Below are 26,244 nucleotides of genomic sequence, written 5' to 3'. Positions count from 1 at the left end.
CACGTCTACCAGGCATCAATTTGGAATGAAATATTATGGCACACTGCTTACTTATTGAAATACTTCTTATGAAAGTGCTTTAAGATAATTGTTTTAGGAATGATTGTTACTTGTGATGATGAATGAGGTGTAGTTGAAAGAAAGAGCGCATTTTGAAGCTACCGCTCTGCGAGCTCAGGAAGGCCCCACCGGGAAATACACTCAACTGGTACTTCTCGTCTATCGCCCAAATTTCGAGAACTACTCTATTTCGGATGTTGCCATACTGAAGGGAAACCATTCAAGAGTCTGGTTGTCGGCGATGAGACGAAGCCATGTGGCCATTGTCGTCTACCGGCCGCTGCATTGCAGTTTGATTGATATGAGAGGGGTTTCCACCCAAGTCTGGAGAAGTACTGATGCCTGAACAATTAAGCTATGCAAGAGGAGATACTGGGACAAGTCCTAGGCATACAACTCGGTACGTAATCAAGGCTCACGTGCACCGTACCGACGTCGTTCAACTTCTTCTACGGAGACTCGCTTGTCATCCGTATCAACAAGTAAACAACATTATGGAGTAAGATGATAGAATTAGTATAATGAAATATCATATAATACCATATATATTGGTGACGTTCATCACTCTGCTATTAATCTCGAGTGATATTTATTATTAATATCACAAGGAGGAAGGAAAGGGAGAAAATGTTACAGAAACAACTGCTTGCATTAGGTAGATATAAAAGGGCTATTATTAGGAATGAAATGCTAGAAAAACAGCTGCTTGCATTACACTTAAGGAAGCTACTATTAAGAATGAAATGTTCAGGGTTAAATCGGAATCGTTAAAAAACTGCTGCTTGCGTTACATTTATAAAGGCTACTATCAGGTACGAAATGGTAGAAAGATAGCTGCTTTTATCGGACTTGAAGGATTATCATTAAGAATGGAATGCTAGAAGAACAGCTGTTTGTATTACATTTAAAAGGATATTATTAAGGTAGGCACGAGATGCTAAAAAGACAGCTACTTGCATCGGACTTAAGGGACTATTACTATAAGAATAAAATGCTAGAGAAACAGCTGCTTAAATGCTAAAGAATTAATTACTTATATCGTAGTTAATAATTTTGTTCTGCCGTCTTTCGATTCTTACCGGTATTGAAATCGATTTTTTTCCAGCAAACTATTTGCTATAGGAAACCTATTTATTGATATTCTTTAGTAACGCAACGAGCCACGATAATGATAATTAACTTTATAAGTCTCCGTACTAAGCTCTATGTAATCTACATTTTATTTTCTTGTAGTTGTCAAGCTTCGTAAAAAAAAAACAATTAATTACAAGTTTCTGTCGCGATGTTTTTGATGTTCTTACCCCGCCCCCCGTTTTTAATCTACTTTAAATCTAACTTATCGCTTTGCGAATACAGCTTTAAGATATGTAGCTAATCAAAAAGATTAAATACCGCGGTACTGGCGTAATTGTTACCCCTTGAGGATGCCTTAAAAGTTTAGTTTCCACTTTAAACCCCTTAGTTAGCCTGTTAGCCTACCCTCAGGGGGTAATACTACCTACCGTACTTACGCCTGGGACGTAGTATGCGAACGTACGAACAATTGTTTACTTTCGACAAAGCAGCGTTACTGCTATTTGCAATGTTGAAAAGCTAGTGAATTAAATAAGCGTAAGTAAGCGAATTTTTTTAAAATCAACGACGGGTGGTCGGGACAAAAAGTTCGCTAACAATTTCTCGTTCAGCCACGCCAAAATACTCTCAAGATGAAACTCTCCGTAGAGTGGAGGGACGAGAGAAACGAAACATCCGCTGTGACATCTTTTCATCCCAACGCCCCTGAATTTTGAATTTGAATTTGAATTTGAATTTGGCACCCCGGCGGGCCGGCACATCAACACACTGTTTCAACCTGACAACCTTCCCACCCACCCTATCAAGGACAATCACTCCGTGATCAGCGAACCTTGAACCTTCTTCTACGCCATCCCATCTCCTTAATCCCATTCCCCAAGATGATCATCTCCGGCACATCATCTCCGACTGGTTCAGTCAGTGTCCCATGCCCATGCTTCATGGATATGTTGTACATCACTACGTACGTAGTACATGGCTGCCGGCATCCAGTTATGCCGGCTCGTCCACATATAGAGTAACTTTCCGCCTCCCCAAGAAATCTCCAGATTATTCAACACGTTTCGGATCCAGATGATGCTTATTCTGTTATGATGCTTTGGTTTACTCCACAGGTTGTCCATTGGCATATACATACTTCCTTGTATATATACCTCTCCTCCACCCCTCGTAAGTCCGAAAAGCTGTCTCCTCCCGGGACCTGGCCGACCTCTTTCATTCTTTCCAGCTCTTCAAAGTGCAGAGCACCGTGTTCTTTTTTCAGTCTTTACTCCCACTCCATTCATCCCAATCCCAATACCATCCCATACAGCCATGCATTTTTCACCTTCTTTCTTGGTGCTTCTGGCAAGCGCCACTTCCGTCCTCACAGAACCAAGCATCTCATCTTTCCCAAACTCCCTGACCCTCTCATCGCCTTTCGATCCCATCAAAGCCGCGTACTGGACAGGCCTTCCTCACCACCGACGCACTCCCTTCGCTGTCTCTCCAGATGGAAAGTCAGCTTACCTGGCCTACCTGGACTCTACTTTGGAGAATATTGTTGTTCAGCAAGTCGATACTACGACCTTCACGGCCGTAGGGACTGCCGTGACGGTAAAAGGATATGAAGCAGCCGGACTGGTGGCACAGGATGATGGGTTTGCATTGATGGCTACCATTGATGCTTCCGGAACCACTGATCTTCCGACTGACAACATGCCCATCGTCGCTGTGATCAGATTTAAGAACGGCGCTGAAGCTTGGAGAACGCCGATGAACGGCCCAGGTGTCCATCCTGACGAGGGTGTAGGTTTCCACTTGATTGATTGAGAATATTTATTGACAGGAAACAGCTGTCAGCTACCCCAGATGCCAATGGAGATTTGGTCTACTCCGCAGAAAGTGGGCTTTATGCAGCCTATTTCGTGGTCACCTGTGAGATACACCAACCAGCTCTCTGTTTTCATCAAGATCTAACATGTTGTTAGCCTACACGGGACCCGGCGCCGGCCACTTCGCAGACAGCATCCAGTACGTTGACGATTCCGGAGCTCTTCAAGTTATCGACTCGAGCAGCACCTTCGGATGCTCGCACAACACAGGTATTGGGCTTGAAGCCGCCGATGCACCACCATTCGCCAGTGTCTGTGCCGAAGACCAAGGGGCTATCTGGCTCAACACGGAAACGCGCACCATGAGCGGCCTCAAGATCTCCAACGAGAATACGACCAACGGATCGAGCGGTGAACCCATGGGAGGCATGTCTGGTTCCTATTCCAACCTTGCACTATTCCCATCATCCACCAACTACATCTTCGCGTGGGCATCACGCGGAGCCATAGACTTGACTCTCAATGACTGGCTTGGGGCCCCAAATACCCGTGCCAGCCCAAGATGGTTGAACCGCAACGTTGCTATCTCCACCATGTCTAGCAAGAACGCGCTTACTGGCGAAGAAGCAACCTCAACTGTTGGGGCTGCTGATGGAGACACGCAGGTCAACTGGATTACTAAATCCGAAACTGAAGACCACCAAAACGTCCACGTCGCTGCTATCAGCTCTTCGCTTGCCCTGGTTACCTGGGAGACTCTCAGCAACCCTACTTGTGAACCTTTACCACTCTCCTGCACTGGTACCTACGCCGGAACATCTTTTCAAGTCGTCGATAACACTGGAGCGAAGGTCGGAGATGCGGTCGTAGACAATGCGGTCTTCGTCAGCGGAGATATAGCCAATGTTGGGACTGATAGAGTCTGCTGGCCATATGTCGACATGGTCTGGGATTTGAGCGCACCAAAAGACTCGGGGACCCCAGTAACAACGATGAGCTTTGCTTGTGCTTCTACTACTGGAGGTGGAAGTACCACTCCACCAAACTACTCCACTGGCTCGCCCGATGCAGTTCCTCCTTCTACTTCCGAATCTGCCCCCGCAATCTCAAACCCCGCCGTCGTACCCGACAGTACTATTGAAAGACCATACGTGCCGACAAATCCCGGCGATGAAAATGTCGAAAAGCCATCCCCAACGGGTGAAAACCAATACGTGCCGACAAATCCCGGCGATGAAAATGTCGAAAAGCCATCCCCAACGGATGAGAACCAATACGTGCCGACAAATCCCGGCGATGAAAATGTCGAAAAGCCATCCCCAACGGATGAAAACAAATACGTGCCGACAAATCCCGGCGATGAAAATGTCGAAAAGCCATCCCCAACGGATGAAAACAAATACGTGCCGACAAATCCCGGAGATGAAAATGTTGAAAAGCCATCCCTAACGGATGAAAACCAATACGTGCCGACAAATCCCGGCGGTGACAATGTCGAAAAGCCATCCCCAACGAAGGAACCCGCTTTCCCCGGCGAATATAAGGACGGAAAATTGCCGTCAAATGCTGGCAAATTGCCAGCTGAAGGCACCAATCCATGGTTTGGGGGAGGAGACGAGTCTCCTGAAGCGTACCCGACCAATCTCCCCTCAGGATTCCCAACCGATTTCTCAAAGGACTCTAAAGGGCCCTCTGGTTTCCCCTCAGGATACCCAACCGATTTCTCAAAAGACTCTAAAGGGCCCTCTGGTTTCCCCTCAGGATACCCAACCGATTTCTCAAAAGACTCTAAAGGGCCCTCTGGTTTCCCCTCAGGATACCCAACCGATTTCTCAAAAGACTCTAAAGGGCCCTCTGGTTTCCCAGGATTCCCAACCGATTTCACAAAAGCCTATAAAGAGCCCCCGACTGGTTCCCCCCCGGGATACCCAACTGACTTCTCAGACGGCTGGTTTACTCGATGGAAAAAAGAACACTGGGGAAATAAGAACATGTCCCCAGATAATATGCCGATGACCTTAACGACTGTCGTGAGGCCTGCTCCTACGAATTTTCCTCTGTCTGACCTTGAAAAAGTTGATAATCCTGTTGTCTTTTAGTCACTGGACAGGAGATAAAGGGTGTGATATTTGGAATTGGCCTTTTGTGTACATGTTGTGATTCTTGTATATACGTATTAGGTTTTTCATGAAACCACACCTGGAGTGTTGGCTGGCTTCCTTGTATTGCATGTCGACGGCAATCACGATAGGAAGGAGTACGAAAATCAAAAATTCGAAACTCTCTCCTTGCACATCGTTTCTCAAAAATCCATCCTTGATATAACATGTCACAGATTAAAAAATTGGCAATCAGCTAGTTAAAGGAGTAAGTAGCAAAATGATAGACGGTGTAGGGGTGGAATCCACGACCTCGAGCGAGCAAGACTGATGGTTGCCGGTGCACGCTTATTAGATACGGCACCCCGGGGAACGTTTTCTTACCGGAAGAAAAACAAAAAAAATGCAAAAATAAAGATTAGACAAAATTCACTGGACGGTGTGGGGATTGAACCCACGACCTCTCGCATGCAAAGCGAGCGATACTACCACTGATCTAACCGCCCTTTACCGCCTGGAGCAAGCTTGATGAATTATCAATATTTACCCCATTTGTTGCTGTGTTGTGAGCCGCATTCGATGTGCGGCCAATGTACAATAAAATATATGACCCATGCCAAAAATTCAGGTAGATCCTCGGGTATCTTGTGAGCTATACTACTTCCGATCTAAGATAGGTGGATCCTCGATCACGTGGCCATTACCGCTTTCCGCAAATAGGTACGCTCGCTTGAATTAAGCTAGCTCGCTTCTGATGTTGCACTTACGTCTCTGGGGGAGATGGCTGCTACCGATTGGGATCGCATCGGAGAGATTCGCGGTGGCATTCCTGCTCCGAAGAAGCAGTTTGATGGACCGAAGAGTTTGTATCCAGAGGAGCCTTTGCGACGCTGCCAGGAGTGGACACGAGAAGCAATACAGGCTTGGACTGCCGCTGGGGCTCTTCATACTGATAGTAATACTGCATCTGCCGACTATGACGATTACTGTAGTGGAGAGCATAATCAGTACTGTCACGACAACGGTGACGGGGCTTATGAGTGGGCAGGCGAGCGGCCGTCATCTAAGGAAAAGGGTAGAGCGAGATAGGTAGGGGGCGGGCATGGGAGTCGGAGCTTGATCACGCAGGAGTGGAGATAACTAGTGGGATCTCGAGGCAAATGGATTCAGATGTAGGAGTGTCCAGTTCGATCACGGCTTTCCTGGTCTATAGTGGCTCTTGATACATTATAGAACGTGCAAGAAGTATTAGCTCCTCTCTGAAGACTCTCGCACGAAAGCTTTTGTCCAGATAGATAATGAAGAGTCTCAAAGACAGCCAGCTGTCCCGGGGCAGATGGACCGTGATAAATGCAAACGAGAGATCGCTGACCTAGCACCCTCACCATGAGAATGCCCAAAGTCATGACCACAATCCTCTCCTTGGCATATCCATCCATGCGAATTCGTTTGGATACTCATCAAGGATTTTGCCTACCCAAACATGCCAGTCGTCATCCCAACTGTCGCATGTGAACATGGCCAAAGCACATTCCCAATAGCAGCTTTCACTTCACTTGAAGCTTGCGGAACACTGGCACGCTCTGCTTTTCCTCGATGAGGCCTTTTGGAGCGTCGTCCCTGCCAACCTCCTGTGCGGTAGTGATCCTCGCTGGAGAAGATACGAAGGCTTAGACGTTTGCCTTGCCGAGGCTTACTGTATGAATTGCGCTTTTGTATATATATATATATATATATATATATTGCACTAAAGGGCAAAAGCAGGATCCTGAGCTTCCACGCAGGAGATTCCTGAACAGCCAAGTCAAGTCTGACTATGCAGCACATAGACTCCTCCTATTTCTTCACATCTCTGCATGATTCTGTCGCGTTTACTCTCTTCCTCTTAACATTACTTTAAAATACTTCTCTCCCTAAGATACTTCTCTCGCTTTGAGTGCTTCTAAACCGAGATAACGTTGTGCACTTTATATAAAGACGAAACATCATCGGTAGCAGGTTCGGCGGTATGGTAAGCCTCTAGCTTTTAGACCTTGGACCATTTTCATCGTTCAAGATGAGACAAACTAAGCGAGTGTCTCTTGGGAATGAATACAACACATTTGATTCCACATACTGTCTGTCTCAGCTCTATTCTCCCTCAATATGGACGCTGAGAAACCCGAACACATGGGACTGTTCTTAGCCCTACTATCGTCCTCGATACGGCCAAATTTCTGCTATATATACCCCTAGCTGACACATACTCCGAAACTTCTACAAGTGCATTTGGAAACACGAGCAGAAACCCTTCATCTGGTACAGCCATACCCAGGAGCAAGGAACTTCTGGAGATCGATTCAAGGAGAACCAGTATATACGTAATGACTGCTATACTTTTTGACGACGAAATTAAACTCAACGGGCTGTTGGGGGACGAAAATGATGTCGCCTATTGCTTGGTATTAAGACATGATTCGACAATCTGCCAACAGGAGCAAGCGTTGGACAACTTTCGCGAAATGGGTCTCGAGGATACCGAACAGAACTTTGGAATGGGTTTTGTTGGTATCACAGGGTGATGCAAAGTAAATACGTATTCAAGGTGTGAGTGTGTTCAGTTGGTATTGCATACCTATCTAAGTACGTAAGGTGGTAGCTTCTTATAGCTACCGATGCAAACGGAAGGTACAAACGGGTATCCACGTGATTTGACCTGTTTAACCTGAGTTGACCGAGTTGACTCAGTTGAGTGTAATCAACTAAGCTGACCGCTGGTTCCAACACTCGCAGTCTTTCTTTCTTGCTAACAGCAAGGTAGGTAAAATGAAGGTGGGAGGGAAAAAATCAAAAAACTCCGTACGCTAAGGTAGCTCCTTTAATAGAAAGCACCGAAAATAATCTTTTTCAGCTCTCTCTTTCAACCCAACCTTCCAGTTTAACTTTTAGCTTATTCGTATTTAAAAAAGTCTTTAGCGCTTTATTAAGTGTTCCCTTTGTCATTGCGTCGGCGGTGTTGTGCTCTCTAGCAATCCATCGAACCTTAGTAAGTTCCCTCCTCTCGTAAGATTACTTGAGCGCCATAATATCGATCATAAGGCGCTTTTCTTTCGTAGTGCTAAGCTTCACTAAGCACTCGTAAAAGGAGTAGGAATCGGTGAAGACGATTACTAGGATGGCGAGCAGACTGAGTTGTTTTGTGACCATAGCGAGTGTAGTACTTATTGCAATCGCAATGTCGACTCTAGCTATTATACCGAAAACCTCGGACGCTAGTACGCTCTTAGTAACTCGAGGGCACTTCACCGACGAGTAATGGACCAGATTGCCCTCCAATTCGATCTCGTTGGTCCTTGTTCTTGTGTTTTGCTCGGTAGCCAAAATAATCGTGCATCCAATCTAGGAACTCAAGTCTTTGTTATTGGCAAAAGAGCCATCGACGAAGACGAATAGCTTAGCGTTCCTTACAGAGATAGGAATATACCGAATACCGCGGTCCAAGTTGTTTATCATCCATTGGATTCGCTTGTTCAAGTTCTCTAGGACTTTCTGCGAGTCGGAGGTCCATTCGAGAGGTTTGTCGTCCAAGAGGATATCCACGAATACCTTCTTATAAGGTACACCAGTACTGATAGGCTTGATTGGCACTCCATTTAGGAGTAGATGTCGCTAAAGGTTTCTGCAGCACATCTTCGTAGCTAATGCAAAGGTGTCTTGTGTCTAGCCCTCGAAGTCTTCCTGAAACAACTCTCTTAAGTTGGTTCTAGAGTATCGATAAACGTTTTCGTAGCCGGTAAGCATCAAGAGGATGTAATCATTTACGATTTCCGTAGTGTTTTCTATGCTTGCAGAGTCGAATTTTCTCTTTTAGGCTTCTTCGTCGACTTTGAAGCCTATGTGATCGGGAATAGGTGATATGTTTTCGTATTAAGGGCGTGTAAAGTAGTGATTATCGTAGAAAGGGTATCGTAAAAAAGTATCGTGAGAGAGGTGTGGTAAGGTGGTAAAGAGGTGGTGGGTTGCGTGATAGACGCAATTGAGCAAGTATCGCTCTTGAGCTCGTAAGTTCGGACGAAAACAAGGAGATCAGGTTCTCTTCTTAGCGCAAGAGTACTTTAAGGAGCAAGGCGATCCTCGTGTTAAGAGGGTCGTTCTTTTTACCTAAGTAGTTGCTTCTTTTGAGAGTTACCTTGCTGTCTGTGGTTTGTGAAGTAAACCACTGATCAGTGTTGGTATCACAAGGTGATGCAAAGTGAATACGTATTCAAGGTGTGAGTGTGTTCAGTTGGTATTGCATACCTATCCAAGTACGTAAGGTGGTAGCTTTTTATAGCTACCGATGCAAACGGAAGGTACAAACGGGTATCCACGTGATTTGACCTGTTTGACCTGAGTTGACCGAGTTGACTCAGTTGAGTATAGTCAACCAGGCTGACCGCTGGTTCCAACAGGTTTCGACCTAGATCCTGGTTTCGAAGGTCCATATAGAGACCTTCTCGCCTGTAATAATGGGGTAACTCTTCCCAATTTTCGCAAGTAGAGCTAAAACCAATTGAACAGGCGACTTCGAGCTATCACTATAATATTAAGATAACATTCGAGATTCCATGCACTGATCGATCACATCCACGATTGACGAAAGCGAGCGAAGAGCTTTGGACGAAAATTCGACGGAAATAGTATGAGCATGATGATGTCCAAAACAACACTCATTCTTGTTTAGCTTCGGCTGCATCCGACCTTCCTATACTGCTTAGCAAGCCGTCCCCTGCATTGTGAATGTGAAATGATAACTTCTCCATCTCAAGATTTGCCAGTACTGGCCATATTCATGAAGGCCGAGACGATGACGGGGCCATGCCGCGGTACTTCTATACCAACATACCTACTCACAACGGGCTCATCTGCACCTCCCTTTCGCTGTTTCTGGCGGGAGGGGTAACAGCAGCTGTGTAACAGTCTGGTCTTTTTCAAGAATCCAACAAAAAGCACATAGTCCTCGGCGGCTTGCTGAGCCGGCTTAGCCGAGACAGATTAGGCTGAAACGACGAGTTGGAGTAGAGCGAATGCTTGGAAGGAGGATGGATACCGGTAGCAGTTGAAATAGTTCTTGGCCATAGCTCATCAAATCTAGGCTGATTGTATGGGTTACGTCTTATGAATTTATGAATAGCGTCTGTTGTCGGCTTGCGATCGTAGCGAGATGAATGTACAAGCTCGGAGGATTTGAAGAGCGCAATACATTTTTTTTTAATTTAAACCTTCATAGAGATAGAGTAAATTATGGAGTAGAATCAAATAACTGAAATTTATAGATGACTTCAAAAGATGGTGATATGTATGCCAATTTTTTATTCGAATGTAATACAATCACAGGTAGCTGTAAAGAACGCAGGATCATCTGTACTAGCCTAGCTGTTCAGTGATTGTTTACGGAGTACTTACTTATTCCGGTCCGAAGTACATATCCCTGTATTCCTGATGCTCGATCCCCCGCCATCCCTCATCGATGAAAGTGTATAGATTCACTGCGACTCCGCTACAATAATCGCTCGCATGAGACCTGACGCGCCATACTACTCGACGACCTGAAACCATTGGCTTGTATGCAAGCTGTAAATCGCCGAGCTGAGAAAGTTCTATTCCTTTCCGCCACGACCGTGTCTGCCTCGACACAACCACCCCACCATCCACGTCGCAGACAACGCAACCTCCAAGATGTTGAAGATATGGTCTATGGTAAGTTCGTAGCCGCAGATCGCTCTCTATCGCGAGCCCCATCCCACACACCTCTGGGAAACTCGTGAGCATGTGCTAACAACCTCGTAGAAGCAGAAGCAGCAGCAAGAGGCTAACGCAGATGCTGCTGCAGGCAACAAGAGAAAGAAGGTTACCGCTGCGCAGCTTCGAGTCCAAAAAGGTATGACCTTTCATCCCACATGCTCTAGTCTATGCTGCTTCATACTAATCGTTACGCCTAGATCTCTCGGAGCTGTCTCTCCCCAATACCATGAAGACCGACTTCCCAGACCCCGATGATACCCTCAACTTCACACTCACGATCGAACCGGATGAGGGCATGTACAAGGGTGGCAGATTCCACTTTACGTTCGCGATCAGCCAAGGCTTCCCCCATGAGGCACCGAAGGTCAAGTGCACGCAGAAGATCTACCATCCCAACATTGATCTGGAGGGAAACGTCTGTCTAAACATTTTGCGGGAAGACTGGAAGCCGGTGCTGAATCTGCAGGCCGTTATTGTCGGTCTCCAGGTATGTCTATCCCTACTCCGGCTTACGGGTACCAGTGCAGCCAGTCGTGCTTACAGGATGCCATAGTTCCTCTTTCTCGAGCCAAACGCCTCTGATCCTTTGAACAAAGAAGCCGCGGAGGATTTGCGATCCAACAGAGAAGGTTTCAAGCGTAACGTCCGGTCGGCTATGGGTGGTGGGGCGGTCAGGAGTGAGTCTTTTGACAGAGTGTTGAAGACGTAGTGAAGGTTGGGGGAGAATATACGCGGCACGATACAATGAACCTAAAGATCTATACTTTCATGTCTACACGAGCGATCATTCTTCCGGCGTGAGGGGGCGTTGATACCTGGCGGATCTGGCGGACCTGGCGGACCTGGGAGTAAATACAGGCAGGCTGAATTAGGCTTTACGTGCAGCGTAGGCAGCAAATCCTTTTTTTTCTTTCCTTTTTTTTTGACTTTCGAGCTGGGTTTCAATGAATGCTACATCTAAGTTCTCCTTACCCAGCTAGTATTCATTCGTATTGCTGTGCATTCAAGCTCTAGTGATTCGGAACTTGTTCCTTTTGTTCACATCCCGAGCAAACTTCCTTTGCAAGAGGAAATTCGAACAAATATTAGAATAGTTTTGATATTTATCCTATCCAGTTTAAGAACATCAAAAATCCACCTGGACTATTTAATATGGAGTTGGCCCTCCTTACACATTGATTACAGCTTAATAACGCCTCTACCACGATTCGTATAAAGATTCGATATAGCTATTAAGAATAGCGTCTTAAGCTTCCGATATGACTTCTCGTAATCTCTTACAGAAATCGATTAAGAGTTATAAACAGATAGAAAATATCATTCTTAGATAGAACAGTTTCTTTCGAGCGTATACGTCGTTTTTTCGGTATTTAAAAAGGACAAGTCATAAAAATGCTCCCCATTAAAGGAATTGGTGAATTCAATAACTTATTAATATTCATTCTCGCTATCAATAGATTATGATAGATCGATTATATACGGAGGTACAGCGCTTAAGTGTCGTAAACCTCGTCGACCTACAGCTAATTTTTCTAACCTAATTGGATTCTATTAAAATGAAGTTCTTGTTTGATTCCGCGCTTAGCGACCACTTTCTTGCTCAAGTGAGTTAGAAAAAGTAGCTGTAGGTCGACGAGGGTTACGACATTTAAGCGCTGTACCTCCGTAAGCTTTACATGCAGCGTAAGCAGCCGCACCCCCACCCCCCTCAACCCCACCCCCCCAACCCCCATTCCCACCCCCACCATTTTTTTTTTGTGAACTTTCGAGCTAGGCTGAAAAATTAAAAAATGCTATGTAAAGTTTTCTTTACTCAAATAATATTCATTCGTATTGCTATACGTTCAAGCTCTAGTGATTCGGAACTTTTCCTTTTGTTTACGTCTCGAGCGAACTTCCTTTGCAAAAGGTTTGCTCCTTTGCAAAAGAAAATCCAAACAAACATTAGGATAGTTCAAATATCTTATCTCATCTAATCCAAGAATATCAAAAATCCACCTGGACATAAGTTTCCCTCTTCTACCACTCATAACGTCCGTATTTACCATTTACTACGTACTACCCCACCGTATCACCTTCGCCCAGGCCCACTACATTGACTTCCGACTCCACCCTGGAGATGCATGCCAAGGCCGATCTCGCTCGTCCGCAAGCTTGAAAAATAAATCGCATAATGTTGACCGGCTCCTCATAATCAAACAACCAGTATTTCTTTTTCCCTCCACCCACCACTTCACTTCATCAACTACACATCATGGCCTCCCGCACAACATCGAGGGCTCTTCGCTCACCACTGGCAAGGCAATTGAGCGCTCCAGCTCGCCGCACCTTCGTCTCTGCTCTCAACGCCTCTACAAGACCCTCAGCTACCCGTGCTGCTGTTGCACCTGTTCAACAGGTCAGAGGTGTGAAGACCATTGACTTCGCTGGTGTTAAAGAGGATGTCTACGGTAAGAATTGTCACTCTCACTATTTTCGAGTTCAGATGCTGACCATTGCTCCAGAGAGAGCCGACTGGCCGGCTGCAAAGCTCCAGGTTTGTCCTCACTTCACCGCACTATCGAACTACATACTGATTCCAGCATAGGAATTCTTCAAGAATGACACAATGGCAATCATCGGATATGGCTCCCAAGGCCACGCCCAGTCCTTGAACATGCGTGATCAGGGTCTCAACGTCGTTGTTGGTGTACGAAAGAACGGCCAGTCGTGGAAGGATGCTCAACAAGATGGATGGGTTCCGGGAAAAACTCTCTTCGAGGTCGACGAGGCTATCTCCAAGGGTACCATCATTATGAACTTGCTCTCTGATGCTGCCCAAAGTGAGACCTGGCCCGCACTCAAGCCCCAGATCACCAAGGGAAAGGTAAACCGCGACATAACTTTCCAAATGGTCCAAGCTGACTCTTGTAGACTCTCTACTTCTCTCACGGTTTCTCCCCAGTCTTCAAAGATCAAACCAAGGTCGATGTCCCAACCGATGTCGATGTCATCCTCGTTGCTCCCAAGGGATCCGGTCGTACCGTCCGAACTCTCTTCCGTGAGGGTCGTGGTATCAACTCCTCGATCGCCGTCTTCCAAGATGTTACCGGAAAAGCCAAGGAGAAGGCCATCGCCCTCGGCGTCGGTGTCGGAAGTGGTTACCTCTACGAGACCACCTTCGAAAAGGAGGTCTACTCCGACTTGTATGGTGAGCGTGGTTGCTTGATGGGAGGTATTCACGGCATGTTCCTCGCACAATACGAGGTTCTCCGTGAGCAAGGTCACAGCCCCAGCGAGGCTTTCAACGAGACTGTCGAGGAGGCCACCCAATCTTTGTACCCATTGATTGGCGCAAACGGAATGGACTGGATGTACGAGGCCTGCTCTACCACTGCCCGTCGTGGGGCCATCGACTGGAGCGGAAAGTTCAAGGATGCCTTGAAGCCTGTCTTCAACGACCTATACGCCTCTGTCAAGACCGGAAAGGAGACCGAGAGATCACTTACCTTCAACGCACAGCCTGATTACCGTCAAAAGTACGAGGCCGAGATGAAGGAGATCCGCGACTTGGAGATCTGGAGAGCAGGAAAAGCTGTTCGGTATGTGCATAACACCCTATTCTTGAAACCTTGTATTGACAGTTGCATAGCTCGCTCCGCCCTGAGAACCAGAAGTAAGGTTGGGTTGGGCATTTAGCGACACTTGGGGCTGGTTATTCTGACCCGGAGTGGTGGATCTCTGCGAGCTGTAAATATTCCTTCTTCTACGGAGAGATATGGAATCTGCAGCTTCAAAAAGTTTTATTACATCTGCCTTCAAGCCTTGTTTGGTTTTCCACTTGCGTTGATACATCGTCAGATTTTTATTTTCTTGAGTACCATGTGACATGACTTGCGTCTAACTCCGCAATCGGGAAGAGAAGTTCCGAAGTCAACGCGGGTCGAGTAAGTCTCTCCCGTTAATCCTTTCTACATCCTCTATGAATACACAGTCTTCTTCCCTACTTCCCCTGCTTCGGTTTTTCCAGACATGGCCGACCCGACCAAGAGCCCACCGCTGGTGCGCGACTCTGTCATTGCCGCTCACGCCCTCATCAAAGAGCAAATCCATTACACACCAGTCCTCACGAACACTACCCTCAACGACCTAGCCTCCACGCCGCAATTCTTATCCTCACTCGCCGATACACCATGGGCCGGTCAGCATCCTTCGAACCCGAAACTGCGGCTCTACTTCAAATGCGAGAACCTGCAGAAAGTGGGGGCGTTCAAAGTCCGCGGTGCATTCCATGCACTGAAACGATTGATAGCGGAGGAGGGGTGGGAAGAAGGCGGGGGGAGGGAGAAAGGCGTCGTGACGCATAGCTCTGGTTAGTAACTACCAAGTGTGGAGCTCGCCTTCAAGTCGAGGTTCAAGAGAGATGGAATAGACTGGACGGTTGGCTGACATCCTTGTCCCTCCCACTAGGTAACCACGCACAGGCCCTCGCCTTCGCAGCACGCACGATAGGTATGCCAGCCCACATTGTCATGCCTACAATCTCCACGCCCTCCAAGATCGCAGGCACACGTGGCTATGGCGCCAATGTCATCTTTAGCGGCAGCACCTCTACTGAGCGCGAGGCCGTCGTCGCAGACGTGGTGAAACAGACCGGCGCTCGTCTCGTTCCTCCGTACGATCACCCGGATATCATATTAGGGCAAGGCACTCTCGCCATAGAATTGCAAGAACAGGCTGTGGAGATCATCAACGAGAATGACGGGAAGGGGAGGAAAGGATTGGATGCAGTCATTGCGCCGTGTGGAGGTGGCGGCATGCTGAGTGGCACGGCGATAAGCTGCGAGGGGACTGGGATCAATGTTTTTGGTGCTGAGCCGGAGTTCGAGGGCGGGGATGATTGTAAGAGGGGTTTGGAGGCGGGGAGAAGGGTTGAGACTGTCAAGACGCTTACGATTGCTGATGGGTTGCGGACGCCGGTTGGTAAGTTGCTTTTCTCTTTCTCCCCTGGAGGGTGGGGAGGAGGGGGGAATATTCATATTCCCGGAGTATATGGGGATGTATGAAAGAAGGGTGCTTACGTTTGTAGGCGCGTACCCCTGGACGGTCATCCACGATAGAAAGCTCGTACGGCAGATGTTCAGCGTGACGGAAGAGCAGATCCTCAAAGCCATGAGGCTGGTGCTGGAGAGGATGAAGGTCGTAGTTGAGCCTTCCGCCGTCGTCGGGTTAGCAACCGCGCTGTACAATGAGGACTTTCGGCGGATCGTGGAGAAAGAGGGTGGTGCTGACGGATGGGATCTGGGTATTGTGTTGAGTGGGGGCAACACGTCCGTGGAGGCTATTGGCAAGATGTTCGCTGTGAGCGAGGTGGAGGCGCAGAGGCAGGAGGGTGTTGTGGGCTTGCACGGTACGAAGGAGGTTGAGAATGTCGCTGGGTAGGTAGATGGGCGTTGTAGACTGAGCGAGCTCTTGGGACGACGAACGAATCGTCAGTCAGTGACGATGAGTTATTGGTGTCCAGGAAAGAGGAGCACTTGTTTCCTTGTGACGATCAGTGGCCTCCTGGACCTTGGTGGAATTCCCAGTCGACCAGTCGGGAAAAGGGATTGCTCTGTCGCACTGTCGCACTCGTTCTCGAATCAGATTTGGGACAAGAATAGTCGACGATGCCATGAGAGCTCAATACGGACGGTTTCGACTACCATTTACATCTGGTATTGAATTCTGGCCTTCAAATAAATTCTGCTGTATGGTGCACCCAATGTCGGTTTGGATCTGAAGATATTCGACACCAAATTTGGAGTAGGAGATAAGTCGGCTAGCTAGTTAGGTACCTAGGTGGGCGATGAATAAAGGTGGAGATTTACGCGAACTATGGATGATCTCTAGTGAACAATTGATGAGCTACCCCCTCTTAACTAGTGTGACATATCAAAGCGAGCTCAGCAAGCAAAATTTTAAATTGGTTATATCTCTATATACTCAGCTCGCTTCCACATACGACCATAGACTGAGGAGAATTGGGCATCCCGTTCGCTCTGCCATACACAAGCCTCAGATCGGCAGATTAGTAGTTGGGTGGGTGACCACCAGCGAATACCTGCTGTTGTATGTTTTTGATTTATTGGCTTCATGCTGCATCTCCTGAGCCTTCCTTCCGTCCAGGCGAGAAAACATTGCCATCTTTTGAAGCCTCCGCTAGCGCTCCTGCATTCGAGACGAGACCGAATCCCATAATCCTCACTCAGAAACCAACAGATCTCTTCGTATTGCGTACGAGCTCAGAAATCCTCTTTCCAACCTGAGACCAAGCCTGGCATCTCGACGAACCCGGTTACTCGAACCAAGAGTTCAGGATCACCTCATTTCAGGCTTCCCGTTTGATACTCACAACTGCACCATAGCGATCTGTAAGAAGTCCAATCGATTTTCGATTCTCTGGTTTGAGAAGGATATCTCATCTACCGTATCGACGACGTTTCCCCGCTACGGCTACTACCGGTCTTTCCAAATCAAGACAATACGCCTACCTCCCGGATCCATCCTCAGTACAGAATGGCCCTGCGCGCCTCCATCATAACAGACAGGACTCAAACCAACCCCACGCAGGGCATTGGCCGAGGACATTTATATGTGTAGTGGCTTTTATCTTCTTTAAGTTCTGCCTGTTTTCATGTGTGATCTTGTCCAGGCCTGTGAGTCGTGGACAACGTGATAAATTTCCTATATACGTTGTTGGTTCAGCTGTTGACTACAAAGAGGTACATCAGTAAATATCTACCTCTTGAGGAATGAACGAGTGATGAATGAACTTATAAAATCATCGTACCATATAGAACGAGCATGCGGAATTTATTGCGCCTAGATTATAAGCCACCGGGTAGTTCAACGTTCAATGAGACTGTTTGACTCTAGGCAATGACGATGATAATAGTAGATCCTTTCATGGTATGCTCGATCAGCTTGTAGGTTAGGGAACGAGCGGTAATCATTCAAAGACTTTCTATTAAAGAGCCATGCTTTCATGCTTAAAGCTTTTCTGTCCCTCTCCCTCGCCATAGTCCAGAGAGACTTGCCCACCACCACGAATCTTATACTTGTAGATCATCAAACCCTCCAAGCCCACCGGACCTCTGGCATGGATCTTATTTGTGCTGATCCCAACTTCCGTGCCAAACCCGAAACGCATACCATCAGCCATACGGGTGGAAGTGTTCCAGAATACGCCTGCCGAGTCAATACTTGCCATGAATTGCTCGGCGAGTGGAGTGGAAGAAGTGAGGATGACGTCGGTGTGATGGGAGCCGTGGGAGTTGATGTGAGAGATTGCTTCAGAGATGGTACTGACGGTTTTGATGGCCAGTACTAGGGATAGGTGCTCTGTATCGAAATCGACATCCTTGGCATCTTGTAGAGTGGCTGATGACTGAGCCGAAAGTTTGGACGTGAGAGCTTTTTTGCTGGCCGCATCACATCGCAGTGAGACCCCCTTGGCAATGAGAGCCTCTGCTGCTGCTGGGAGTAAGGTTTCTAAAGAAGCATCCTCGACTAAGAGAGTCTCGAGACTGTTACAGGCTGCTGGGTAGGAGGTTTTGGAGTCAACGATAACTTTAACGGCCATCGCTGGATCAGCAGAATGCTCGAGGTAGATGGAGCAAAGACCGTCCGCGTGGCCGAGAACGGGAATTTTAGTGTTATCCTTAATGTAACGAACAAGTTCGTTTGAACCTCTTGGGATTGCGAGGTCGATGTACCGATCAAGAGCCAGTAGTTGAGGAATTACATCTCGAGTAGTGACAAGTTGAATAGCTGTATTGGGAACCTGGGTCGATTCCAATGCTTGTGAAATGACCTTTGAGATGGCGACGAAAGACTCTGTTGACTCCTTGCCCCCTGAGATAGTTATACTTAGCGTGCTCTAATGAGGACGAGGATATCCCTACCCTTGAGAATGGCTGCATTTCCTGATTTGATTGCAAGTGAAGCGATGTTGGCAATCACTTCCGGACGAGCCTCGAAGATGATCAAGAGCACACCAATTGGGCAAGAGACCCTTTCGAGATCTAGTCCATCATCAAGTCTTGTGCGTAATGTAACCTTTCCAACTTCAAACATACATTAGCGAGAAGTCCGTATGCACGAAACAACCGCAGTACACATACCTGGATCCTCCAGCTCTCGAACATCTAAAATTCCCTTTAACATATCCTCCCACTTCCCTTTTTTTGCCAAATCTAAACGTGAGACGATGCTTGAGCTCAGCTCGCCATTTTCTGCCGCCTTCTGAGCCAAGGCCAGATCCCGAGCATTTGCAGCAATAATTTCATCTTTTGAAGCAGAAAGTACCGAATGAATCGCTGTTAGAGCATCATTTCGAGCTGAAGTTGGCAACGTTGCCAGGATATGTGAAGCTGATTTTGCTGCTTTAGCAGCATCCTCTGGCAGAGCATTCGTGAGAGACATTATAGTCTTTAGGACGAATAAGTGCTTGGGTCAAGATTCACTGAATGTGACTCCAGATTTTGATTAGTGCTGATACTGTTGATTTGGGACAGATAATAAAGGAAGATTTTATTGCAAGGAGGATAGAATGAACGACAGGGGTGAATGTAATAATACGCTAAAATAGGGCCGACTAAATTCCGATCTGGGGAATATCTGCCCTGCCCAAGTACAGAGTAGGTATCGCGAGCTCCGTCAGCCTTGCACCTCACCTAAACAGCCTCCGACATACTCTTGGTCTCAAGCCGATTCTCACGACAGGATCGAGACGCTTTTACTTGTACCAGAAACGATATTTCATCTTCCATAAATATTTCGACGAAACAGTACTCGTCCAATCTACCCCTCTAAGAGCTAGGATAGAGCTTCCTTCGCCCACTTCGACGCTTTGCAGCGCAGCGAACGAAGGGAACGACCACGAACACACCAATCTTAGTACACCAGTTCAAAATGGATGTACTACACCCATTAATGCTTTCCTTCCCTCCAGATCCTCTCTCACAAAGCCCTCTCTCTGACCAAGAATACGACGCCGCAATCAGAGAGCAGATCGAAGTGTTGAAGAAGTTAGATGAAGCCAAATTCTTTGAGAAGACCACGGGTGGGGGGAACTTATTAGATGTAAGTCCGCGCTGCATAAAATTTCTTTGAAATTCTGATTCTAATACAACTAAGGTCATCGACCCAGCCCTGAACACCGTCCCGTACACGTACATTCTGATGGCAAATATTCGCAACTACCATAAGCACCACGGCAAAGATATTGATATCGATAGCCTCTGGGGAAAATTGACGAACTTCCTAAGTGTATTCGACCCGAGACAGATCAGGTATCTTGGGGAGGCTCTCTGCTCCATCATTATGAACGTGGCAGAGATGGCTCGAGGCAATAACAAGGCTCGTACACCATCCATCGTGAAGGAAGCCCTATTAACAAGTGATAGCCCGGACTTGCAGTCCCTCCGATTAGAAACGCGCTGTTGCGGCTGGACCCGTCTGGTAGCATGCTCACTTCAAACCATCTCATTCTTGTCAAGCTCGCTCTAGAGTCTGGGAGTTACATGGACGTCACTCCGGTCATCGACAAGTTCATCCTATATTTTCCAGGATTCTCAGACGTTCCAAGGCCAAAGTACCTCTGCGATATGAGTCTCAGTCCTGCCGCCTTCCTTACACCCACCTTTAAGCTCAGCGACAACCTCAGGTACCAAAGTATCCTGGAATATTTTCTCTGGAGTGCGATGGTACACATGGGGCTGCACAGTTGGGAGAGCGCACTACAATGTCTAGAAAGCGTAATCACATATCCCGCTATGGATTCGGCGAGTAAGATCATGACAGAAGCCTATAAGAAATGGGTCCTCGTTGGCCTTGTGCACCAGGGACGCCTGTTGAGATTGCCAAAATCTACCAGTGTGGGCCCCGCAAGAGCATATCACATTATTGGCAAGCATTACGAGACTTTGGCTAACATATTCGAGAATGGTACTGCGTCTAGACTGAAGGCCGAGGTAGATGCAGCAATGCACATTTGGAAAAAGGATGCCAATTATGGATTGGTGATGGAGGTTTTGGAGGCTTTCCAGAGATTCCAGATCCGTGGTTTGACACAGGTCTACAGCAAGATCTCAATCCCAGAAATTCTCAACCAGACTACAGATGCTGTAACCGGATCAAAGCTGCCCACACCACAAGCTTGCGAGGATCTCGTGCGGGCTATGATTCACGCAGGAGATTTGCAAGCCACCTTGAGCAATCCTCCAAGCGGTCCCTCGATCCTTACTTTCCTTCCATCCAGCCCAGCCTTGACAGAAGCCCAAATGCAAAGAGAACTCGTGGGAACTTCGGCACGAATCCAAGCTTTGACGGAGAAGATAAAGCAAACCGATCGGATGCTGACCCACGACAAGGATTACATCAAGTTCATCCATAAGCAGAAGAGAGCCAAGGCGGCACGTGGGGGAAACGATGATCATGATGTTGCGCAAACATCAGATTGGGATGATATCAACGACGACGAGGATATCATGGGTGATGGGGGGTATTGAGCTTTCAGAGGTCGTATAAGGGAGGTACAATAATTTCATGGATGGTCAGGGCTTATTGATGAGCACATGCATTACGAGAGATGATGGTGTTATTTCGCTGTGCGCGGCACTTTGAGATAGTATCCTCGGGTGAGCAGTCTTGCTTGGGTTGGCTGCATCTGGAGGCTGGAGTAGACGAGCTGATGATTTCATGGTAAATTATGGACAAATGCACGGAATGCCTAGGGCTGATGCAAAATAGAGACCATTGCCCCTACCCAATACACAGAACTACCAGAATAACCTTTATATCCAAGTCCCTGGCTGATTTTCACTATCCTGAACAACAAGCCTGCCTGCCCCCAATTCAGAAACTTAATTTGGTCACTCATGATTTGAAGAAATGTCCGAAAGAAAAAGTAAAGAAGCTCCTTGCAAAGCCCAAGGCCTCCTTTCATTCATGTTTGAAACTATCAGGGCTATCTGCACTGTATACAAGAAGTCGAGCAATTATCTGCCCACGAATTCAAAGTCCACCCACCACCACTCCAGGAGCACGCCCCTGCTTCAATTCCTCAAGACACTAAAGCTATCATTAACAGAGTAACTCATGATTCGTAAGCAACAAATGAAAGCCAACGACACGCTTCATCATTGCCCGTCAACCACTAACCTACTACTCTCCCCTCCCCTTGTAACTACCCATCTTCTCGATGTTGCTCATGATGCCACTGCGATATCCCAACCCGCTCCCTGGTCGGCTCGTAGCCAGGGCACTACCGCTCCGCTCACGACTGCTCGCTGCTGAAGCGGGGGCACCGAACCCTCCTCGGCCGATTCGCGACTCTCCTCCTCCTGGCTTAGCGATACCGGTCGGTGCCCTGAGACCCGAAGCCCGGGAGAGGCTGCCACGGAGATCCTCGACCTTCGAGTGCTGGGCTTGGGTATTTGGAGTCGGTGGAGCGGCGGCCGGCAGGTTTGCTGGGACAGAATCCATTTTGGCCAGCATATCGTCAAAGGCCGCTACGAGCGGTATCATCTCGTCAACAGCCTGCACCAGCTTACCCTTCTCGATCCGCTCCTCGTCCAGGAGTTTACGAAGGTCGGAATTATCCTGCTTGACACTTCTGATTTCATGGGAGAGACCTTCGAGCTCGGCTTCTAGCTCTTTGGATTTGGCATCCCTGGCTGCTGCCTTCTCGCGCTCCTCCGTGACTTCCAGAGCGCTTCTGGGATCGACCTTGGTCATGGTCAGATCACGTCTGAGGTCCTCGTTCTCTCTGGTGAGATCTTCGACTTGGTGCTCCAGCTCTGTGATCTTCTTGTCCCATCTTCGCTCGTAGCTCTTCTTCAGGGCGGATACCTTGGTCTCGTGCTTCTCTTTGTACAGTGTGTGAAGTTCTCTGGAGACTTTCTCGACTGCAGTCTCAACTGCTCTGCCTCCGCAGCCGCACTCTCCTGGCTTGTTGTCGTGAGGCTCTGGGCTTAAGCCCGGAGACGATTTCCCTGCCTTCATAGCAGCCATCTTGCTTTCGGCTTCCTGGGCCATGATCTCGGCGGCCTCTCTTCTCGTCTCACTCTCGTTTAACCGTCCCTCAAGCTCGTCGCGCTCGCGCTCTCCATGGACAATCTCTTCCTTCACATTTCTTAGCACAGCCTCCATCTCTCGGCCTCTCTTATCCCATTCCTCCTTCTCAGCTGCCAGTTGTTCCTTAAGGCCTCTTTCCTCGCGAACTTGCTCCATGGTTTCGCCCACACGCTTCTCGGCGTCCCCAACAGCAGTCTTGAGCGATTGAACTTCGGCTTCTTTGCCGCTCAAGGAAGCCTTCAGGCTACTGATTTCGGATAGGAAGTTTGACTTCAAACTTTCGAGTTCGCGAGGTGTAATAGAGGGCATGCTTCTGGGAGTAGGCGCCGGAGGAATATCGAAATCTAACAGATTTGACATGGTGTTTCTTTTCATCGACGGAGTTGTGGCCCATGGCGCACCCGCAACGGTTGCAGATTCCTTCAGAGGAGATTGGCGTCCTTGTCGCATAGGCGACTGCCCTTGCGCGCGGCCAGAGAACCCATGGAACTGTTCCGTGAAGTCCAGAATCAAGTTTGTTGTGTTTCCTTCGTCCTTACTCGTCCCATATCTGTGTCCGCGCGGGGTAGGGGAAGGAGAGTAGTCATGCGCTGGTCGTCGAAGTGTTGCGGGAGTGTTCATCTGGGTCCGTCGCGGTGTTGGCCCCAGTGAGGCAAATTTGGTAGGGCTGTGGCCAATCTTTGCAAACATCGTCATATCCGGTACAGCAGAAAACTCGCTGAATGTACTGACCATCGTATCGTCCATGCTGGGTTCCTCGCTGTGACCTTGCTTTTCGGTTTCATAGATTGTTGATGTATCCTCCGAAGGTTGGTCTTCGTTCGAGTCGCTATCCTCGTCCTCCAATATCTCGATTGCCTTGGTGAGACCCTCATTATCTCGCAGGATATCCTCCATATTCACGGTTCGTTCAGTCACCACAGGACACTTTTCGGGCGAGGCAGACCTTGCCGGGGAGGCAGCAGCTGTAGCGGGCAGAGAAGGCTTGACGGGAAACCTTTTATCTGGTGATGAAAGCTTGCGGATGCTTCTCGCAGGCGAAATATCTCTGCGTGGCGAATGCCCCACGGAAGTTGGAGATGTGCGACTCTTAAGCAATTTTAAGGGGGAGGTGTGGTCGCGCTCGATCGGGCTCTTCGCTGAGAGTTGAGAGACCTTGCTGGGTGAGAAGTTCTCGCGGTTGTCGAATGAATCTGATGAAACGTTTGTGACAAGGAGAGGCGACGGCGGGCTCTCGCTATCGGCAGAGTGCATGGTGACCTCGTAATGGTGCAGAGTACTTGTTTTGGTAGGACTCGTGGGAGCGGAGTTCAGCGAGGATTCTTTGGAGTCGGTCAAAGGTGCTGCTGACATGCCGATTCGTGCTGGTGTATTTCGAAGACCGCTTATCATGGCTTGTGTGTTCGTGGTTTTTCCAAGTCGTGGGGTTGAGAACATCTGCGTCCGGGCGAATCTGAGAATCTGAATCACAAATGTTTGTTGACACACAATTGTTGTTTATTGACAACCCTCTAAATGTGGAGGTAAACAAACCTAGGGATGCTGAGGTAAGGAACCACTCATTTTTATCTTGGCACCCGCTTTCCCCAGACCCGCATGAATGTCAGGCAGGCAGGCAGGAAACAACCACCATTTCCGTGCATATGTATTAGAAGTCAGGTTCATCAGGTTCGTCAGGTTCGATATCTCATAAATACAAAGTCATTATAGTCATTCATGTAATTCCGGCTTGGACCTCCTGTCATCCCAAAGATCAGTATTCCCGGGCTCCAAACTACCGTACAAAGCCATAACGCCAATTCCGCACCTAGCCGTCTGAACCACCCAGCCTAACCCAGCATCGCCATGCATCAAGCACTGACTGGCATATAGGTGCTTCCAAGATACCTCGGAGTCAATTTGACAGGTGAAACGTAAAACCCTTCTGTATCCAAGAATTGAAAATGCCACCAATTGAGACAGACCCAATGTCCAATCCTGCCAGTCAGGCAAAGCCAAGTTGATAATACAAATCATAAAGAGCAGAGAACGGTTACGATCTCTATGCATTCAAGAATTCGTCCAAGAATTCATTGAATAAATCTGGGTGATTGAATACCCGCAATCGTCAGGATTCAATCCCCGGGTCTCCTGTCGTCGATATACTGCTGTGGGAATTCTTGAGCATCCCATACACACTCCGCTGATTTTTTGGTGCCACTTTAAGATTCGTATACTTCGTTTCGGACAATCGTTTCCCGGCTTTCAGGCTTTCAAGCACCCTGTGTGACAATATTAGCATTAAGCGATTCCGCAGCGGGATTGCAAGAGATGGCGATTCATTCTCCCAAAATACCGGGAGCTGACATGACAATTTATCGACCGGCGGGCGGCCCCGAGAACATAGCAGAAATGAAACCTACCATTCAACGCCGATATACTTAACACCACATCCTCCTACCCTTCGAATCTCTTTCTCCAACTTGGTCCCAGAGAGGCCACCGCCTGCTCCCATTCCTAACGTTCCCGAAGGCTTCCCAAGTATAACATCTATGTAACCAAAGAGTCAGCAATTTCCATAAGAGATCGTTGCGGAGAGGTGACGCAGCATGTCAACTCAAGTCCCGAGACGACCAACATAAACTCTCCCAATACATACGCGTAACCTGTCTCCTTCCAAGGTGGAGAGACATTTTCGCCCCATTCTCTGCGAGGACGTGCTTCAGCTTGTGGTCCGAGATCAGAGGATGGGTGCTGCCGTTGACATAGATGACAAGCCCGTCAAAGATGCCCCTTTTGCGGTTCAGCTTCTCCTCTTCTTTCAAGTCGTCCTCTCGTCTTCTTTGCGCCATCAGCTTGTCTTCTTCGCTTAGAGTAACTATTACAAAATCAGTATCCGGATCTCTCTCTGAGATTGGGATAACGTACTACCCATTCCGCTTCCATAGGGCTCTTTCCTAGTAAACAGATCTACCACACTGACTCTGGCCCTCTCCCTAACCTCCTTGGATATCAAAGCCTTGGCTTTCTCGTCCCAATCTTTTGACCCAGCGCCTACCTGGTCTGATATCCGTTTCCCACCCATACCTCCGCTCTTGAATTGGTGGGAGAGCTTCATATTCCGCGATTGCCTCCATCCTGTCGAGCGCCCTATGGCGTTCTCTGCTCGTTGGTGGCCTGTCGATGACGAGTTCCATGCATCGAAGTGAGCCGAGAGCTTTGGCTTTGCAGCCGGAGGTATCGAGGACTTTGGAGGCGGCATTCTGCCTACCGATGAGTTCTGTGTGAGAACTGCGGTGCTACCGTCGTCCTGGCAGAGGCATCCGCTGTACCTACGAATTCTGCTGTCGTATGGA

The 26,244-nt window shown here is 48.0% G+C and overlaps 8 protein-coding genes across 8 annotated transcripts; 5 read left to right on the top strand and 3 right to left on the bottom strand.

Moving 5' to 3' along the window:
- Positions 1–2,448: 2,448 nt before the first annotated feature.
- L3040_005525 (uncharacterized protein) lies at positions 2,449–5,047 on the top strand (the record flags this gene model as incomplete). The annotated part of the gene is made up of 3 exons (XM_066154545.1): positions 2,449–2,922; positions 2,970–3,051; positions 3,105–5,047. 3 exons carry the CDS (start codon positions 2,449–2,451, stop codon positions 5,045–5,047), a joined length of 2,499 nt encoding a protein of 832 aa, XP_066011401.1.
- A 5,697-nt stretch (positions 5,048–10,744) lies between these two features.
- On the top strand, positions 10,745–11,519 carry L3040_005524 (uncharacterized protein; the record flags this gene model as incomplete). Its single annotated transcript, XM_007295887.1, has 4 exons — positions 10,745–10,765; positions 10,856–10,946; positions 11,008–11,297; positions 11,364–11,519. 4 exons carry the CDS (start codon positions 10,745–10,747, stop codon positions 11,517–11,519), a joined length of 558 nt encoding a protein of 185 aa, XP_007295949.1.
- A 1,545-nt stretch (positions 11,520–13,064) lies between these two features.
- On the top strand, positions 13,065–14,469 carry L3040_005523 (uncharacterized protein; the record flags this gene model as incomplete). The annotated part of the gene is made up of 5 exons (XM_007295888.1): positions 13,065–13,260; positions 13,315–13,346; positions 13,398–13,676; positions 13,724–14,391; positions 14,442–14,469. The coding sequence occupies 5 exons, from the start codon at positions 13,065–13,067 to the stop codon at positions 14,467–14,469; spliced, it is 1,203 nt and encodes a 400-aa protein (XP_007295950.1).
- Positions 14,470–14,821: 352 nt separating this feature from the next.
- On the top strand, positions 14,822–16,231 carry L3040_005522 (uncharacterized protein; the record flags this gene model as incomplete). The annotated part of the gene is made up of 3 exons (XM_007295889.2): positions 14,822–15,161; positions 15,260–15,772; positions 15,879–16,231. The coding sequence occupies 3 exons, from the start codon at positions 14,822–14,824 to the stop codon at positions 16,229–16,231; spliced, it is 1,206 nt and encodes a 401-aa protein (XP_007295951.2).
- A 1,567-nt stretch (positions 16,232–17,798) lies between these two features.
- Positions 17,799–19,255, bottom strand: L3040_005521 (uncharacterized protein; the record flags this gene model as incomplete). The annotated part of the gene is made up of 3 exons (XM_007295890.1): positions 17,799–18,685; positions 18,736–18,897; positions 18,955–19,255. 3 exons carry the CDS (start codon positions 19,253–19,255, stop codon positions 17,799–17,801), a joined length of 1,350 nt encoding a protein of 449 aa, XP_007295952.1.
- A 489-nt stretch (positions 19,256–19,744) lies between these two features.
- Positions 19,745–21,342, top strand: L3040_005520 (uncharacterized protein; the record flags this gene model as incomplete). Its single annotated transcript, XM_066154544.1, has 3 exons — positions 19,745–19,915; positions 19,970–20,191; positions 20,239–21,342. 3 exons carry the CDS (start codon positions 19,745–19,747, stop codon positions 21,340–21,342), a joined length of 1,497 nt encoding a protein of 498 aa, XP_066011400.1.
- A 655-nt stretch (positions 21,343–21,997) lies between these two features.
- Positions 21,998–24,301, bottom strand: L3040_005519 (uncharacterized protein; the record flags this gene model as incomplete). Its single annotated transcript, XM_007295892.1, has 1 exon — positions 21,998–24,301. One exon carries the CDS (start codon positions 24,299–24,301, stop codon positions 21,998–22,000), a length of 2,304 nt encoding a protein of 767 aa, XP_007295954.1.
- Positions 24,302–25,016: 715 nt separating this feature from the next.
- On the bottom strand, positions 25,017–26,150 carry L3040_005518 (uncharacterized protein; the record flags this gene model as incomplete). The annotated part of the gene is made up of 4 exons (XM_007295893.2): positions 25,017–25,170; positions 25,312–25,438; positions 25,548–25,766; positions 25,817–26,150. The coding sequence occupies 4 exons, from the start codon at positions 26,148–26,150 to the stop codon at positions 25,017–25,019; spliced, it is 834 nt and encodes a 277-aa protein (XP_007295955.2).
- Between the last annotated feature and the right edge of the window lie 94 nt (positions 26,151–26,244).

Source organism: Drepanopeziza brunnea (genome assembly GCF_022702325.1).
Source record: "Drepanopeziza brunnea f. sp. 'multigermtubi' strain 214-2 chromosome Unknown ctg9, whole genome shotgun sequence".
NCBI lineage: Eukaryota > Fungi > Ascomycota > Leotiomycetes > Helotiales > Drepanopezizaceae > Drepanopeziza > Drepanopeziza brunnea.
Note: the sequence above shows the minus strand (reverse complement) of the source record. Positions and strands in the feature narration are given on the sequence as shown.